This window comes from Hylobates moloch, unplaced genomic scaffold (genome assembly GCF_009828535.3).
Source record: "Hylobates moloch isolate HMO894 unplaced genomic scaffold, HMol_V3 SCAFFOLD_21, whole genome shotgun sequence".
Lineage (NCBI taxonomy): Eukaryota > Metazoa > Chordata > Mammalia > Primates > Hylobatidae > Hylobates > Hylobates moloch.
The window spans coordinates 15,398,954-15,415,812 of NW_026652296.1; the positions used below are offsets into that span (position 1 = coordinate 15,398,954).

General features: G+C 49.5%; 3 protein-coding genes across 5 annotated transcripts in view; 1 reads left to right on the forward strand and 2 right to left on the reverse strand.

Annotated features, from left to right (window-relative positions):
• DBNDD2 (dysbindin domain containing 2) overlaps positions 1-3,074 on the reverse strand; it is a 37,627-nt gene extending 34,553 nt beyond the window's left edge. The window contains exon 1 of one of the 2 annotated variants that reach the window (XM_058432892.1): positions 3,057-3,074. The gene's annotated coding sequence lies outside the window, so the exon portion shown is untranslated. Of the gene's footprint in view, positions 1-1,150; positions 1,169-3,056 lie in introns of those variants that run through there. The other variant, XM_058432891.1, reaches the window with a different exon arrangement.
• SYS1 (SYS1 golgi trafficking protein) overlaps positions 1-15,296 on the reverse strand; it is a 28,026-nt gene extending 12,730 nt beyond the window's left edge. Inside the window, exons 1-4 of one of the 2 annotated variants that reach the window (XM_032142756.2) lie at positions 15,139-15,296; positions 14,761-14,925; positions 13,085-13,152; positions 8,920-11,895 (exon numbers count right to left, since the gene is read on the reverse strand). In XM_032142756.2, the coding sequence (XP_031998647.1) occupies positions 11,655-11,895; positions 13,085-13,152; positions 14,761-14,922 (471 nt within the window). In that variant the 5' untranslated portion in view covers positions 14,923-14,925; positions 15,139-15,296 and the 3' untranslated portion in view covers positions 8,920-11,654. Of the gene's footprint in view, positions 1-8,919; positions 11,896-13,084; positions 13,153-14,760; positions 14,979-15,138 lie in introns of those variants that run through there. The other variant, XM_058432893.1, reaches the window with a different exon arrangement.
• TP53TG5 (TP53 target 5) lies at positions 139-4,935 on the forward strand. The gene is made up of 5 exons (XM_032142757.2): positions 139-318; positions 901-975; positions 1,172-1,302; positions 3,256-3,769; positions 4,804-4,935. Exons 1-5 carry the CDS (start codon positions 271-273, stop codon positions 4,906-4,908), a joined length of 873 nt encoding a protein of 290 aa, XP_031998648.2. The 5' UTR covers positions 139-270; the 3' UTR covers positions 4,909-4,935.
• Positions 15,297-16,859: the final 1,563 nt, after the last annotated feature.

The window sequence follows — 16,859 nt, forward strand, 5'->3', positions numbered from 1 at the left end:
CTCACAGGGAGGTTGTGACAATGCACACAGCTGTCTGTCACCTATTGTCTATATTTCTTTCTCACCCTCTACCCCTCACCTCTGCCACATACACTCCTTGGAGACCCAGCCCTGCTACTGTCACATTTCAGTGATGTCACAGCTGCAGGTGGTACACAGTCAGCACCACCATCTGATGCCCAGCCTGAGTGCTGGCTGAACTGAGAGGAACAGGGTGGGTGCCTGGCACTGGTGTTGCTCCATTCGTCTCTGAGGTCTCACTGCCCCAGCATGAGTCCATCAGCAAAGAAGAGGCCAAAGAATAGCAGGGTTTCCAAGGTCAGACTTGGGACTAGACCCTGGGGGTGAGTCCCTAGAGGGGACCTTAACAAAGAATCCACCATGCCAAGGACAGGGGCTTTCCAGCATGGGAGAAAAGGGAAAGGTGAAGGGTGAAGGGAGGTCAGGAGAGTTAAAATGGTCTCCCAGTTCTGTCCCCAGACCAAGATGACAAAACTCCCAGCCTAGGATTGGTCAAACCATGCTCAGCTAAATGGAGAGGCACATGGAGGAGTTCAGGAGGATTCCTCCAGTGCCTCACTCTGTCGCCCAGGCTGGAGTGCAGTGGCCAGATCTCAGCTGACTGCAGCTTTCACCTCCCGGGTTCAAGTGATTCTCCTGCCTCATCCTCTTGAGTAGCTGGGACTACAGGCGTGTGCCACCACACCTGGCTAATTTTTGTTTTTTTTTTTTTTTTTTGGTAGAGTCAGGGTTTCACCATGTTGGCCAGGCATCTCAAACTCCTGACTTCAAATGAGCCACCCACCTCGGCCTCCCAAAGTGCTGGGATTACAGACATGAGGCACCACACCTGGCTGATTCCTCTGGGTTTATGTCTCTCTCTTATCCTCTGTCCCTCAGATGCAAGACGAGAAACTGCGGGACGAGACAGAGCAGCCTGTGAGCAAAGTAATTGAGCGAAACCGTCTGAGAATGGTGAGACGCCCTGTTTTGGCCCCAGCTTGGGGAAGCTCATATATTCATGTAGTGCTGCCCCTGGTTGCCAGGCTGAGTGGCCCAGGCGAGCCAGCAGGCCGGCCCTTGGCTGAGCGGAGCCAGAGGCAGGCAGGGGAGAGGGAGGCTGTCCAGGAAAGCTGAAGCTTCTATTTACCTGGTTTCTTGACCCTGGCAGGTGTTAAAAAACTTGTCGCTCTTGAAGCTACTCAAGAGCTCGAACCGCCGGATCCAAGAACTGCATAAGCTGGCCAAAAGGTGTTGGCATTCACTGCTCAGTGTTCCAAAGATTCTCCGCATCTCCTCTGGGTAAGCTGGGGCCTGGCCCCCATAATGGACCCAAATGCTGTCTTTCTGGGGAACAGGCATTGTGCTAAGGAATTTAGAGAACAAGTCTAATTTTCACAAAGCCTCTGTGAGACAGGTATTTATTAACTCTATTTTATTGCTGGAGAGCTGAGGCTGAAGAGGTGAAGTGACTTGTCTCATTCAGTTAACTCAACTGATAAGTGGCAGAACTAGGATTTGAAGCCATTCCTGTCTGATATCAGAGCTGTGGCCATAACAATGGTTGTAATCACCCAGTTGTGGCGCTCACTTCACCCTGGGGCACTGAGACAGACAGGTCATTCCTCCTCCTCCCCTGCAAGTCAATATAACCCAGAGAGTCACCTGCAGACTGACCCCTGAAATCTGAAGATTCATCTTGCTGAGGCTCGGTTTCTCTATTAATTTATTTTTATTTATTTATTTTTTTACCATGCCTCCGAGACAAGTTCGAACCGTTTCCTCATAAGTCACATGAGAGTATTAAGAAAGCTAACATTGATTGGTGCCTGCTAAGTGCCATCCTACAGTGTTAAGCACTTAAGAATTTTCCCATTTAGTTTATTCTTCACAACAATCCTGTTAGGTAGACAGAATTATCCTAGTTTTACAGATAAGGAAGCTAAGGCTCTGAGAGGTTAAATATCTTGCCCGGCCGGGCATGGTGGCTCACGCTTGTAATCCCAGCACTTTGGGAGGCCGAGGTGGGCGGATCATGAGGTCAGGAGATCGAGACCATGGTGAAACCCCGTCTCTACTAAAAATACAAAAAAAAATTAGCCGGGCGTGGTGGCGGGCGCCTGTAGTCCCAGCTACTCGGAGAGGCTGAGGCAGGAGAATGGCATGAACCCAGGGGGCGGAGCTTGCAGTGAGCCGAGATTGCGCCACTGCACTCCAGCCTGGGTGACAAAGCGAGACTCTGTCTCAAAAAAAAAAAAAAATCTTGCCCAAATCACACAGGTGGTAAGAGGTAGAAGCAGAATCTGAGCCCGTTTGTCTGAATCCAACAACTGTGCTCTGTAAGCCACTCTGCTTCACTGTCTTCTACTTTACAGAAATAGTAAGGATCCCAAGTTGTAAGCGTCCCGAGTCTGGCATAGAGCGAGGACTCAATCAGCAGGAGCCATTATTATCATCACAGTATTGCCATTATCTGCAGCCCAAGGCCTCATCTCTCTCCACGCCCTTGGCTAGGATGGTGTTGCCACTGGTGGTTTGCAGGGGGCCCAGTCTGTTACAGACACCCTTTGGGAAAGTCTCAGCATTTAATATTTCTGTCAAGGCCACCTTTCTGGGCTCCTCTTTCTGATTTGGCCTCTAGTTGCAGGCACTCAGGAAACATAGAGCTAGAAGGATCAGGATCATCTAGCTCCATCATTTTCCAACTTAAAAAACATTTTTTTGTATGGAGACAGAGTCTCACCATGTTGCCCAGGCTGGTCTTGAACAGTTTTCCAACTTTATTAAAGCAGTGAAACATCTGTTCAAATATCTATTTCCAAGCCCCACTTGTGTTGTTATGAGCTGGGGGGAGTCATCCTGCCCCCAGTGGGTCAGGGGAGGTGACATTGAGACACCTCCTCAGAACCCTAAGGTTTCTTGGAGCACAATTTAGAAAAACTGCTGGACTGTTCACCCTCCCAGCTGAAGTCCAGAGGACAGAACCCTAATCTAGTGGCAGATGATGTAGACAATATCCATTCTTAGGGGCCTTAACTACTAGTCATGGCTCTCACCTTCCCAATCTCTCACATCCCTCTGCCAGTGCTCATCACACCCCCTCACACCAGCACAAGGCCTCTGGGCAGTAGAGAAGTTTCTTTGCAGGCCCCTCTAGCTTTCTTAACAGGCTTCCCTGAGTTGGCTACATAGCAACTGTCTCGGGAACCAGGGCCTCGGTCCTGCTGTGCTGACTGCCTTTCCTCTCCCTGCCAGGGAAAACAGTGCCTGCAATAAAGCAAAACAAAATAATGAAGAGTTCCAGGAGATCGGGTGCTCTGAGAAGGAACTCAAGTCCAAGAAATTAGAGTCCACAGGGGACCCTAAGAAAAAAGAGTACAAGGAGTGGAAGCCCCAGGTGCAGTCAGGGATGAGGAACAAGGTGAAAACGTCATCGGCGGCAATGCCACAGAAAGAAAAGCATATAGAGCCTGAGGTTCCAAGGACATCAAGGGATGATAGCTTGAACCCTGGAGATCAGGGAAGGCAACCACTCACCGATGGCCCCCGAGTCACCTTCATTAAGCACTACCACAGTAGAACTCCCATGGGGCACATGAAGCAGCTGGATGCAGCCTACCAGTGGATCTGGTTTGAGGGGCTGCCCACACGAATCCACCTCCCGGCGCCCAGGGTGATGTGCAGATCCTCTGCCCTGCGTTGGGTCAAGCGCCGCTGCACCCGCTTCTGCTCCGCATCACTTGAAATGCCTATGTGGCATCCATACAAGGTGGGTGTGACAACAACACAGCCAGGCTAGGTGAGATGCAAGCCCCAAGCCAGGCCCAGAGCTGGGCCCCAGAGTCAGGGCTCAGGATCTGGAGTCTTGAGTGGTGTGTGGCTGGCAGTGCTGGGAGGCTCCGCCTTCATGTCCAGAGAGGGGGAAGCCTTAGACCAACATCATACAGCAGGCTAGTGACTAGGTTGAGGCCTCTCAGGATACAGCTAGGAGATGTGTGGAAGGAGGGGCACTGAAGTGAGCCATCTCACTGCCTGATGGCCTTAGCAGAGGTGGAAACTGCTGTGGCTCTGAATCTCACAGTCAGAGGCCTACATAAGTGGGTTTAAGGATTTCCAAATGTGGGAGGGGGGAGATGGTCAAGCAGGGCTTTGCTGCATCCCATTCCCTCTTAGATCAATTCAACTCTCCATTTATGTTTGATTTATTCATGCCTCAAATAAGATTTACTCTGAACAGGCTAGGCATGGTGGCTCATGCCTGTAATCCCAGCACCTTGGGAGGTCGAGGCAGGAAGACTGCTTGAGACCAGGAGTTCAAGACCATCCTGGGCAACATAATGAGACACTGTCTCTACAAAAAATTTAAAAATTAGCCAGATGTGGTGGCTTGCGCTTGTAGTGTCAGCTACTCAGGAGGCTGAGGTCGGAGGATCGCTTAAGCCCAGGAGTCGAGGCTGCAGTGAGCTGTGACTTCGCCACTGCACTCCAGCCTGGGCAAGAGAGCAAGACCCTGTCTTTAAAAAAAGAAAGGAAAAAAAGAGATTTACTCTGAGCAGAAAGTTCCTTAGCAAAAAGAGAGGAAAATACCGCAGCCCTTTCGTGGGAGAATGAAAGTCCCATGAAAGGAAGGGGGTGAGTGCCCACCGGGTCTGGCTTACAGGGAGGATTTTCCTTTTTAGCAAAGCCATTTCCAACCTACCACAGACAGACACCACAGCACCCTTGTCCCCGCGCCCGCTCCCCAAACGACCAGCGCCCCCTGGGGACAGTCTTAGCGCCTAACACCGAAGTTTCTGCTGGCAGGTTGATGTGACCTGGACGGGAGCCAGAGGTGCGAGCAGAGGGTGGAGATCGCGCAATCAGCTGAAGGGGAGGGATGGGTGGCGAAATTCACGAGTCTACAAATAAGATCTTCCATATGGCACCTAAGACGAATACTGCTTACTCTGCCTGTTTGTCTGGGGCTGGGAAGGATGAAGGAGAGGCCTTCGGCAGAGGGAGCCTGTGTCGCGACTTCAGGCTTCCCCCACCCCCACCCCGAGGCCCCTAAGGTCAGTCTAGAACCAAAGAAGCCAGCGAGCAGCACCCCTCCCCCACCTCCGCGAGCTGGTCTCCTGAGTGGCGCACTCTATGAAGTCAGGGTGCTCGTGTGCTTTCTGGATGCAAGGTGCCTCACAATCGCCCCGCGAGCTTGCAAGAGGAAACCGCGGCGCGGAGGCAGAAAGTAACTTGTCCAGGCTCACTTAGCTAGAAAGTGGCAGGAGCCAAGGGCTCCTGGTTGCTCCCCATTCCATTTTCCCAAGAAAGGGAAACGGCGAAATGAGAGCCTGCTCAGAAGTCAGGAGACAGGCAGAATAGCCCCAGCACTCTGTGGGTCATGCGCGTGCATTGCGACCTGATTGTCAAAAATTGCTTGTCAAAAACTGATTGCACTGTGGCTGGTGTCAAAAAGTGGATGTCAGCTGGGCCTCCGAATGTGTCCTGCCTTGGTCACAGATCATAGAAGGCACCGGATCAGGCGGGGGAGCTGGTACTGCATCTCTACTGCTCCACCGTGACATGGCAGGTCCACCCTCAATCCGAAGACGTCAACCCCAAGCCCTGGTCGACCCCCTCTGGCCGGGGTCACCCTCTGTCGGTAGGAGTCACAGGGCCCTAACCATGCCGTTGGGGAGAGCAAAGCCAAGGGAGCCCGAGTTTTCTCCGGACAAAGACCTCCATATTCCCCAGAGGCAGGCTGCGTGGAGTGGGCGCCCTCGGGAGAGCAGTGGAGCCATTGAGGGGCACTGAGCTCTCCGGGGTTGGGGGTCAGGGCAGCGATGAAAATAGATCTCCAGTTTGGGAGGGAGGGAGAACGATTGGATGGACTCCCCTCCCCCACCCCGCCCACTCACACACTCCTCCCCACTATTACTGGGCACCAAGACTGGGCATCAGCAGCCGCGCGGACCAGCCTGGGCGGAGCCACAGCACCGGGACTGCTTAGTACCGCATAGTGGCTGCTGCGTGCTCCGGAGCTCCTGCTCCCAGCGCAATCTTCCTGGAGCTCCCCTAGGTCGGTGCCTACCTCTGCCCCCACCACCCCGCTACTTCCCGCGCAACTTCCATCCCAGTAACCTCCACTTCCAGCGGTCTTCCCACCCAGCTTGCACTCCAGCCCATTTCTTGAACAGTCTCCATTGCGGTTCCCTTGCTGGGTATTTTCAATCCCATCAACTTTCGAAAATAATCTCTCCTCACTCTTCCATTCCATCAACATTTGCGTGAACTTCTGTCCTGAGTGCGCTGTCAGCGGGCAGTCAAGACAGCGCCCTCCCAACTAAAAAATCTAAAAAATCTGACCCTTTCTGGGGAGCCCCCTTGCACTAGCCTTCGTGGGGGCCTGCCCAGGAAGCCCCAAGTGGAGGCTGGATTGGGTTGGGCCTGAGTGAGACTGGCAACATCCACTTTGCTCCAGAGAGCTGGAGTTGGGCCCCAGTTGCCCACTGGGAACGCCACCGAATATATGGGAGGGCTGTGTGCGAAGGCAGGGACCCAGCACAGCCAGGGCAGCAAGGGGCAGGCCTGGGAGTGAGGGAATCCCAGCAGTACATCCTTCCACCTCATCCCACCTGCCCGGGCACTTAGGCCTCTGGCCACCTGCCTCCCACAATTCCACAACCGGGGACTCCCCACTACCACCCTCCCTTTGTTTAACCATTTCAACCTAAAGCTCCTCCTCTGGGCCCAGTAACACCAATTTGGGGAGGAAGCCACCCTAGAAATGGCTGCTTAACAGTTAACTGGGAAAAAATTGAAGTGTTTGAGTCTGATTTTATATTGAGTGACTTTTTAGAAGTCACATGACCTCTCTGAACCTATTTCATGTTTATAAAATAGTGATACTAATGTCTGTTTCAGGGGATTTTAAGCGAATCAAGCTTGATGTAGGAGAAGCCAGTTTGTGGGGCATTGAACAAATGTTTGGCCTTTTCCCACGCCACGCCAGGGCCATCATAATAAAGCCCTGTGGCCAGTCAGTCCCGGCTCCATTTCTCACTTATCAGCAGCTACCTAACTACTCACCTTTATGGAACTAGCTGGTTGTTAACAAGCCAAATATATGTTTACGTTCACAACCTTTTGCAAATATGGCATCTAGATCCCTAAGACTGTCTGTCTCACAATTGTCTGGATCACACATAAACATAACTGGAACTGAAAAGTGGATGAGGCAGACAGGCCTAGCTTCTTACCAACTTTGTAATGTGGAAAAAGTTGTTTACTCCCAATCCTCTGTTTCTTTGTCTGCAAAATGGGGGAAATAGCGGTGCTTACCTTATTGGACTGAGTAAGAATACACATAAATCACTTTGCAGTACATGCCAGACAGGAGCTCAATACTTGGTAGTGGTACCTAGAGGACTGGCAAGCCTATCCCCCAACATTTGAAAACACAGGCTCAGAAGAAAAATGTCTCCTGTTCTGTAAAATGGATAGGGGGGTGGTAGCCTAATAATTGTCTAGAATTATGGATCACTTCCTATGTGCCAGGGGCTGGGCTAGGTGCTTTACACGTGACATCTTATTGCATCTTCACAATAAAACCCGGGAGGGAACACTTTTTCCATTTTAAAGAATTAAGTGTTGACCTACCAGAAAACAAAACAAAACAAAACAAAACCCAGGGAAATAAGTACCATTATTACCCTCATTTTACATATGAGGAAATCTAGGTAAGGGAGATAACATAGCTTACCCAAGATCTCACAGCCAGTAATGGGACTCCAGGACTTTGCACTCCACTGCAGCTCTCTAAAGCCTTCCAGAATTGGACTCCTATGACTGTGACTTGCCCAGGTAGTGGCAGGGCAGGGATTAAAACCCTCAGCTCCCTCTACTCCCTCCTGCCTCAATGCTATTTCTACCACCCTTTATTACTTTACAACAGAAAACCTTAAGACAGTGGTTTTTAATCTCTCCACAGAGGAGTTATCTTGTACCTTGATTCCATCCCTACTCCTCCTGCCCTAGGTCCCCAGGGCCCTGCTTCTGTGACTCCGTGGTCCCTGGGCTGCCGGTACAAGGAGGTGTTCCGTGCACTGACTGCCTTCTGGGGCTGGCAGAAGGAAGCTGCTCTGACCTGGGAGTCACTGAGGAAGGAGTCCAAGGGGATTCCTGTCCAGGGGAGCCTGTTTGAGCTGTGTACCCTCCAGGATGTTGGGAGTCCTGGAGCTTCCCATTGTACCCCCTGATGTCTGCTGGCTGCCATCCTGGCTCTCATTTGGCACTGATGTGGACAGGGCTGCCTAGAGTGAGGGGTTAGAAGTACCCTCTGAGCCAGACATCCCTTTTTCCTTTCCTGTCCTCCTTTAAGGGTTATAAACTATTCTGAGCATCAGCTATGTAGGAGTCTCTACTTTTCTTTCTGAATGGCCCGAGTTCAGGTGGTGGGTGGGAAAAAGGGAGGTCAACTTCAGACACCTGGAGAGTTAAGGGATATGCCAACTCAGTAGTGGGCTAGTACTCTCTTATCTAGGTACCTTCCTTTATCCTTTGGAAATAGGTTTCCCACATTCCTAAGATCACCTGAAAATCTCTGGCCCACGCTGGGCACAGTGGCTCATGCCTGTAATCCCAGCACTTTGGGAGGCTGAGGTGGGTGGATCACTTGAAAGGCCAAGAGTTCGAGACCAGCCTGGCCAACATGATGAAACCCCATCTCTATGAAAAATACAAAAAATTAGCCAAGCATGATGGTGCAACCTGTAATTCCAGCTACTTGGGAGGCTGAAGTACGAGAATTACTTGAACCCAGGAAGCAGAGGTTGCAGTGAGCTGAGATTGAGCCACTGCATCCAGCCTGGGTAATGAAGTTGGAGTGAAACTCTGTCTCAAAAAAAAAAAAAAAAAAAAAAAAGGCCAGCTGGGCTTGGTGGCTCACACCTGTAAAATCCTAGCACTTTGGGAGGCCGAAGCAGGTGGATCTCTTGAGCCCAGGAGTTTGAGACCAGCCTGGGCAAAGTGGCAAAGCCCTGTCTCTAAAAAAATAAAAATAAAAATAAAAATACAAAAATTACCTGGGTGTGGTGGCATGTGCCTATAGTCCCAGCTACTTGGGGGGTTAGGGCAGGAGGATCATTGAGCCTGGGAGGTTGAGGCTACAATGAGCCAAGATCACACCAGTGCAGGGCAGCCTGGGTGACAGTGAGACCTTGCCTCAAAAAAAAAAAAAAAAGAAGGAAACCTCTGGCTATATTTATTGTACTGCGTATCAGCTTTTCTTAGACAGCTAGTAATGTTTATAAGGTACTATTCATCCTTGGTATTTAAAAAAATATGACAGGATAAGAAGATATGATTATAAAGTGATAGACTATTTAACCAGACTGTTTAACCAGTCAGAACTTATACATCCCTAACCACTGACCTCTTCAAAATGAGCTTATTAAAATCACTATTAGAGGCCAAATCCTGGCTCTGCCAGCTCCTAAAAAGTCACCTTGGGTAAGTTCTTTACAGCTCCCTCATCTGTAAGATACAGATGACATTACTTCTTACTTCAGAGGGTTCTTGTAAAGATTTTGAAAAGAGACATAAAGCACTCAGCCCACACTGCTGGACACCTCTTAAGCACGAATAGATGTTATTTATTATTAAAATGACAAACATGTCACTGCCATTGTCCTGCCCTCTCTGGAACTCAACTCTAAAAACTGCTTTTATTGTTATTTTAGAAATCATAAAAATCGCATTAAGGTCACATATTTTTGATCCCCAACTATCACGCAGCTCAGTCTCCACATTACTGAAAAAAAGTTTGGATCACGTGACTTTTGGCCATTTCTAAAAATCAAATTAACACTCAGGGGACAGAGATTTGTCATCACAGAAGATATGCAGAAAAATAGGCACAAGACCTTGAAGTGAATCCCAAAGAGGTGCTCCAACCACAGATGGAGTAACCACCACCACAGCTGGTCAAGGGTGACAGCAGCCACATGATGGGTGTTCTTTCAAAGTTAGTCACATGCCTGTAGAGTTTGTGTTGTCTAGAGGGAAACTGATTAACCCAGGGAAGGTCATCCCAGCTGGTCTTACCTCCTAGACCCTGCAGCCAGGTACTGTGCCCCATTAACAAACTGCTTCCTTCCAACTTGGCCAAGGTACCATGAGTTACTGAGGTGCCTCACCCTAGAACCTTCCCAGTGTCTTCCCAGGCATTTACTCCTAAACCTTCATCCTGTCAACATCAATCCCCTACTCTGTAGGGCTGAGAGCCAGGAGGTCCGATGGGCTTCTCAGGGAGATAGCAAAACTCATTTGTGTTACCGTAACACTGACAGCTGAAAACTGACAGCTCTCTTGGGAAAGCTCTGAAGAAACCAAAGAGGAACAGTGAAGGTTTCAACGCGGAAGTGGGTCTAGACTGTTTGCCGCTCCATTGAACGTGTTCAGAAATCACTAGCAAGTAGGAACAGAAACCCAAAAATTATGTGGTTCACCTGAGGCATAGCAGGGGACGCTGCAAGTGAAGGAGATAGGATGTAAGAGTTCCCTGCACTGAGTATTTTAACCAAATGGAGGAATGACTCTGGGGTCCAGGAAAGGGAGAAGGTGGCCTAATAATTCTTTAAAGTTCCCTTGCCCGGCTGCGCTGATCTTTCTCAATCTCAACCGTGGCATTACAAAGTAAGTACAGGCAGAACCATGGAAAATACTGTATTTGTATACACAGGAAAGACAGCTGCAAGCCCCTCACAGAGGAAACTCCACCCCAAAGAAAAATCTCAGCAGCAAATTCCTATCTCCCTCAGCATTATCAGCACAGCCCAGGCCAGAAGGTTGGGCTTCTTGTCTTTGGGAACCCATCATACCCTTCCCGCCAAAGAATTCTAAATAAGGCAGGAAAAAGAGCGAGTCCAGTGGGAGCTGGGTGCCTGGTCATTCCTAGAAGACAGACAGTGTCTTTATGATGGTTAGACTTTGAGCAACACTGGGATTCTTCTCTGGGTCCTATGGCCTGCTATGTTGAGAGCTGGCAGCAGGATGGGGACCTGGTAGAAGGAACTGGAAGAAAGTCATAGGTTCTTGGGTGCACACGAATGTGCATATAACAGGGCACAGGTTGTGCATTTTCCTTGTGCTTGATGCCTCCATCTGCCATCCTCTCCCTGACAGCGGCCTAATACTTCACACCTACATTTCTTTCTGTGCCTCTGGATCCGGAAACCGAGCGTTTCTCCAACAGAACTGCTGTGATTCGGCAACACTGCAAAGGTAACAGCTGTCCCAGGGAGGTAAGACAGATGACTAAAGAAGTGGTTTGCTCCAATCAGATATCCTTGATTTTTTTTCTCTCTTAAAACAACAGGCTGGTGACAGGTATTGTGGCTCAAGAGTGGCATGGTTCCAATTCTGTTATTACCCTCAAAGAGGCCCCCTTCCTGACCTCTCAGATACCAAGGCTTCAACAGACAGAGGCCATTCTTGCAGCTGTCATGCTGACTGCTACCTGCCTTCTTTGACAGGCCCTCACTATCTCTCCCACACCAACAGAGACTTCACATTTCCAGGGTTCCTCTCAGATCTGGGCTGGACCTCATCTGGAGGGTCTGAGCAGCCCAAGGTGTTAAGGGGCCCAAGTGTCAGCAGGATGTCCAAAGGGCCTGATTCTAGACATTGGATTTAGGGGCTGAGTTGAGGGGTATCTCCTTGAGCTCCGTCCGCATGCACAGGTACTCCCCGATGACAGCCATGAGTGCAATGCACACGGCTTGGACCAGCCACCAGGTCAGCGCCGAGGGGAAACGGGAGCTGTAGAACCAGCAGCCCAGGAGGTGAAAGAAATGGACAGTGACAGTGAAATCCAGACACTGCTTTCCTCGCCGGATGAAGTACAGCAAGCCCAGGGCACTGTGGGGAGAGGACAGCAGTGAGTTGTCACTGGGTTGTCCTGGTCTTAGGTTATTCCGGAGGGTAGAGACAATTAGGATGGCAGCATAGTGGTCAGAAGTGACGAGATAAGTGTGAAGCAAGGGTTATGATATTGACGCCTAGAAGAACCTGGCAGGTAATGTCAAGAGTGAAGCTGACTGAGTATGAGCTTGATGATCGATGGCAATTGTCACTAGGGGATCCTAGGAATTGATGCAGATCGTGACACCCTGAAGCATACACGTTCTAGCTAAAGTGGGGGCAGTAGCTACTTGCATCTAGGTAAATCTTATCATGCTAGAAGGTTGGCCTAGAATCAATCAGTCCTTCCATTATTCAAGAGAAGCCAGAAATCTGGATTTTTATATAAAATAGCCTGATTTTCAACTAAGTGAAAAAAATGTTTTAAACACCATGTGTGGGCTGACATCTATGTAAGCCAAATAGAACCTATCTGAAAGACAAATTTAGGTCAAAGTCAGCCCACCAGTTTTCAACCTCCGGTGTAAGGACAAGAATAATAATAACATGCAAGGCATTGTTCTAAGTCCTTTTTGTGAATTAACCTATTTAATCCTTACAACTATGAGGTAGGTAATATTACTAGCCCCATTTTACTGATGAGGCAACTGTGGTAGATTAACTTGTCCAAAGTCACTAGACTAGTGGTAAAGCTGAGGTTCAATGCCAAATGAGTCTGCCTCCAGAGCCTGAGACCTTGATCACTATGCTAAACTGCCTCTTAAGAGACAGGCAATGATTACGTGTGACCTTAGACATCACTGAGTCCAACCCCTCATGGACAAAAGAGGAGCCTGAGGCCCATGGCAAGTAACTTGGCCAATGGCACACAAACCAAGAACAGAACCCAGTGCTCCTGCCTCTCGGTCGAATCCTTTCCTCAGCTCACTCCACATCAGGGAAGTTATCTGAGATGGAAATTGTCTTGTAGGCAGCACAAACATAGTGACATAAGAGCTTTCCAGGTAAGTCAAAATAGCAATGGAAGGAGGCCCATTATACAGCCGGTCCCAGAACTGGCCTCTGTCACCCACTTTACTCCACCACTCCCCAGAAACAAGTGCCAGCCTGTCTCATGTTCAAACTTAGGAAGTTAGTCCCAGCACTAAGAGCCCAAAAGCTGGATAGCAAAACTGGCGATACTCACCAGGTGAGGGCGTTGAGGATGAAGGACATCATGGAGAGCCGGCCTGGAGGGGTGGAAAAGCCCAGGATCTGAGGGGGAATCACAAATGGAAATATGCTGGAGAAGGGACTTGGCAGAGCCCCAGGATCTCAGCAAGCCTCCTAAGGAACAAGCATTCTTCCCAGAGCACAGAAGATAATACCTCCCTTCATCTGTATGACAGCCTATTTCCAATAGGTGCTTTCATAGACATCCATTATGGGATTTCATTTGTTTCTCACAGCAGGCAGAAAGGGATTATTTTCATTTTACAAAGGAGGACATAAAAGCTCAGACTGGTTAAGTTGCTCAAAGTAATAAACACCAAGAGTTAAGTCTAGAACAGTGTTCAGCTGACTATGGCTCCATAGGCCAGGCATCTGCTCCTGTACATAAAGTTTTATTGAAACACAGCCACACCTATTCACTTATGTATTTGTCTATAGCAGCTTCTGTGCTACAATGGCAGAGCTGAGTAATTGTGACCTAAAATCCTTACTACTTCACCCTTAAAAGAAAGGTTTGCTGATCCCTAGTCTAGAACTCAGGTTGTGTGCATCATATGGCTCTTCAACAAAGCCCGGCATTCCCACAGCTCTTCCCAGGAGGACAGAGGCTCCTACGAGACTGCAACTAGGCAAACGGTGGGTGTGCAACCTCCACTATCCAACACAATCCTATCAAATGCCAAACATCCGCACCACACTTTCAGCTGACAAAGAAAGGTCTTTGACACACATAATCTCATATTATCCCTAAAAAACCTCACAAAGCCATTCTTCTTCTTTTGATTCTTATCACTTTTTGGACAATAACTTGCCCAAGGGCTACACAGAGAACAAGCAGCAGGAGCAAGGACTCCATCCCAGGTCTCCTGGCTTTAAGAACTGTGCTCATCACCACACACCACAGCTGCCTCTTAGATGTAACAACTTATAGGCCTCCTTTACACTTTACAAAGTACCTTCTTATTCCTAAACCCCTCTGGGCCTTGTAACATTTTGTTGAGGGCGACATGGTAGGAGTATCCTGCCCACTTTTCAGAAAAGGCTCGGAAAGGGGAAGCAACTTGCCCAAGGTCTCACAGCTAGTATTATATGTTTAGGCCTAGACTGAACCCTTGCTTTTCTGAATCCAAAGCACATGCTCTTTATATTGCAGTCCACGACCTCTCTGCAACTAGTCTCATGGTTTTGAAGAGAGGAAAACAAGTTCACAGAGGTGACATTTGCCCCAGGTCACACAGCTAGTAAGTGGATCTTAAACGGAGGCCTGTCTGACCCCGAAGTCCAGGCAGTTTCCACTGTACCCGCATGAATGCTCTTTTATCCACCCCTCTCTCCGGTGTGGCACCTGAGAACCTAGCTCAGAGAATTTAAGTCACTTTCCCAGAGTATCAGAAAGGCAACGTATCAGAGTTGCCTGGAACACAGACGTGTTTATTGTATTAACATCCAGGCCCTTTTCTTTGTACTAATCAGCCTCTGCTGTCATTCCATTTTATGGATGAGGCAGCTGAGGCTCAGAAAGGTGAAATCCCTTTCCCAGGGCTAAAAAGCAAGAAGGTGACCCAGCCAGGTCTACAGCACAGTAATGCTGGACCACAAAGCCTACTCGGGGAGGCCAAGACTCCACCCGCGCCAGTCCGGGGACCCTACCTCGGCGTCGAACATCTGGTCCAGCGAGGGGCTGCTTCGCACTAGCCCGTCCACCAGCGCCAGCCACAGGCCCAGCGAGCCGTAATACACGGTCTGCATGAGGACGATCTGCGACAGGATCAGCAGCGGGTCCCACACGTAGCTGCGGAACTGACCCGCCATGCCCTGCAGGGACACGAGCCGGGCCTCAGCCAGCGGCCCGTCGCCATGGCAACGCCGCCCCGCCCGGGAGGAGGGACTGGAACCAAAGGGTGAGCCCATTCCAAGAGTTAGGGGGAAGGCGGGGCGGACAGACCCATTCTCAGAGTGAGGGGATATCCAGCCCATTCCGCCTGCGCGGTCCCCGCCCGTACACGAGCTCCCCTGGGGTCTACTCACCAGTGACAGACTCGACGATTGAAGTGTCTGAGCGTGGCCCGGTCTCACCGGCGGGCTCCCAAAACAGCGCTGACAGACAGGACCATGGAGGAGAGGCGCTGCCGGCCTAGAGAGGCAAAGCTCCAGCGACCACAGCGGCAGGAGCGGCTGCGTAGGAAAGAAACGTTTCCGGGGAAAGCGGCGGAGGGGCGGGGCTGAGGTTGCGCAGGCGTAGTGGGTGCAACCTTTGCCTGAACCGCCTGAACGAGGTGCAAACAGCCGGATAGCGAACTGAGCACATGCGCAGAAGGAAGAGTGAAGGCAAACGGAAGTGAGGAACGAAGGCCGCAGAGCTTGCGCGCCCTCTAGAGGGGAATTTTTTTTTTTTTTTAAAGGAAGGCGGCTAGGGGAGAGGGAAGTGGGGTGACTTAGGACGCGGTAATGATGTTTGGGAATTAATGAGGTGATAAACAGTGTCGCTATTTTCAGCCTAAATTCTCAGTGCTTTCTCCTAGTTAGAGTCTGATAACTTGAAGTGGACCTGCAAGCTCCTCCACGTAGGAGTTTGCCACTGTTCCCGCTGTACAGATAGTTAAGCTAAGGGCCAGAGAAGGAAAGCAACATACTGTTTCAACGACACAGTTAGTAGCAAAGTAAGGATTAAAATTCAAGTGTTGGTCGGGCGCGGTGGCTCACGCCTGTAATCCCAGCACTTTGGGAGGCTGAGGTGGGCGGATTACCTGAGGTCGGTAGTTCGAGACCAGCCTGACCAACATGGAGAAACCCCCGTCTCTGCTAAAAATACAAAATTAGCTGGGCGTGGTGGCGCACGCCTGTAGTCCTAGCTACTCGGGAGGCTGAGGCAGGAGAATTGCTTGAACCCGGGAGGCAGAGGTTGCGGTGAGCTGAGATCATGCCATTGCACTCCAGCCTGGGCAACAAGAGCGAAACTCTGTCTCTAAATAAATAAATAAATAAATAAATAAATAAATAACCTGGGCAACAAGAGCGAAACTCTGTCTCTAAATAAATAAATAAATAAATAAATAAATTAAATAAATAAATAAATAAATAAATAAATAAATAAATAAATTCAAGTGTTTCCTCAACACCACAACATTGATTTCGCACCTACTGGGTGGCAGGAAGGCTAGCACGTGTACATATAAGACAGTCCCTGCCCTGAGACACAGTTGAACTATATTAGAAGGCAGAGTAGTGGGTGTTTTAAAATGTGGGTGTCCAGTGGAAAAAAGCACAGGTTCTGAAGTCACACCTAGGAGTAAATCCTGACCCTCTCTGCTGCCATGACTGTTTTATCTATCTTCCAAATCCGAATAGTGGACAGTCAGTAAATATTTGCTGAATGAGTTAAGAACAGAGACAGCAACAGCAAATCGATAACTCACTTATTCCTACTCCAGCAGACGAAAACCCATCAACTTCATTGATCCTAGGTTCCCCCTCTCTGGAGTGGAAAGACAGGAAGTAACTGGTTCCAGGAAAAGAATTTGGGTTTTAGGGCCAGCTGTGCCACCCAGTGTGACCAGCAAGCCACTTCCTTCTTTAAACCTCAGCTTCCCTGTTTATGAAATGAGGAGTTGGACATGATTAACGTTTTCCATCATTAAATCTACCTTCCAGTAATTATTTTCTCATTAAAAAAAAAAAAAAAAAAAAACTTAGGCCGGGCGCGGTGGCTCATGCCTGTAATCCCAGCACTTTGGGAGGCTGAGGCGGGC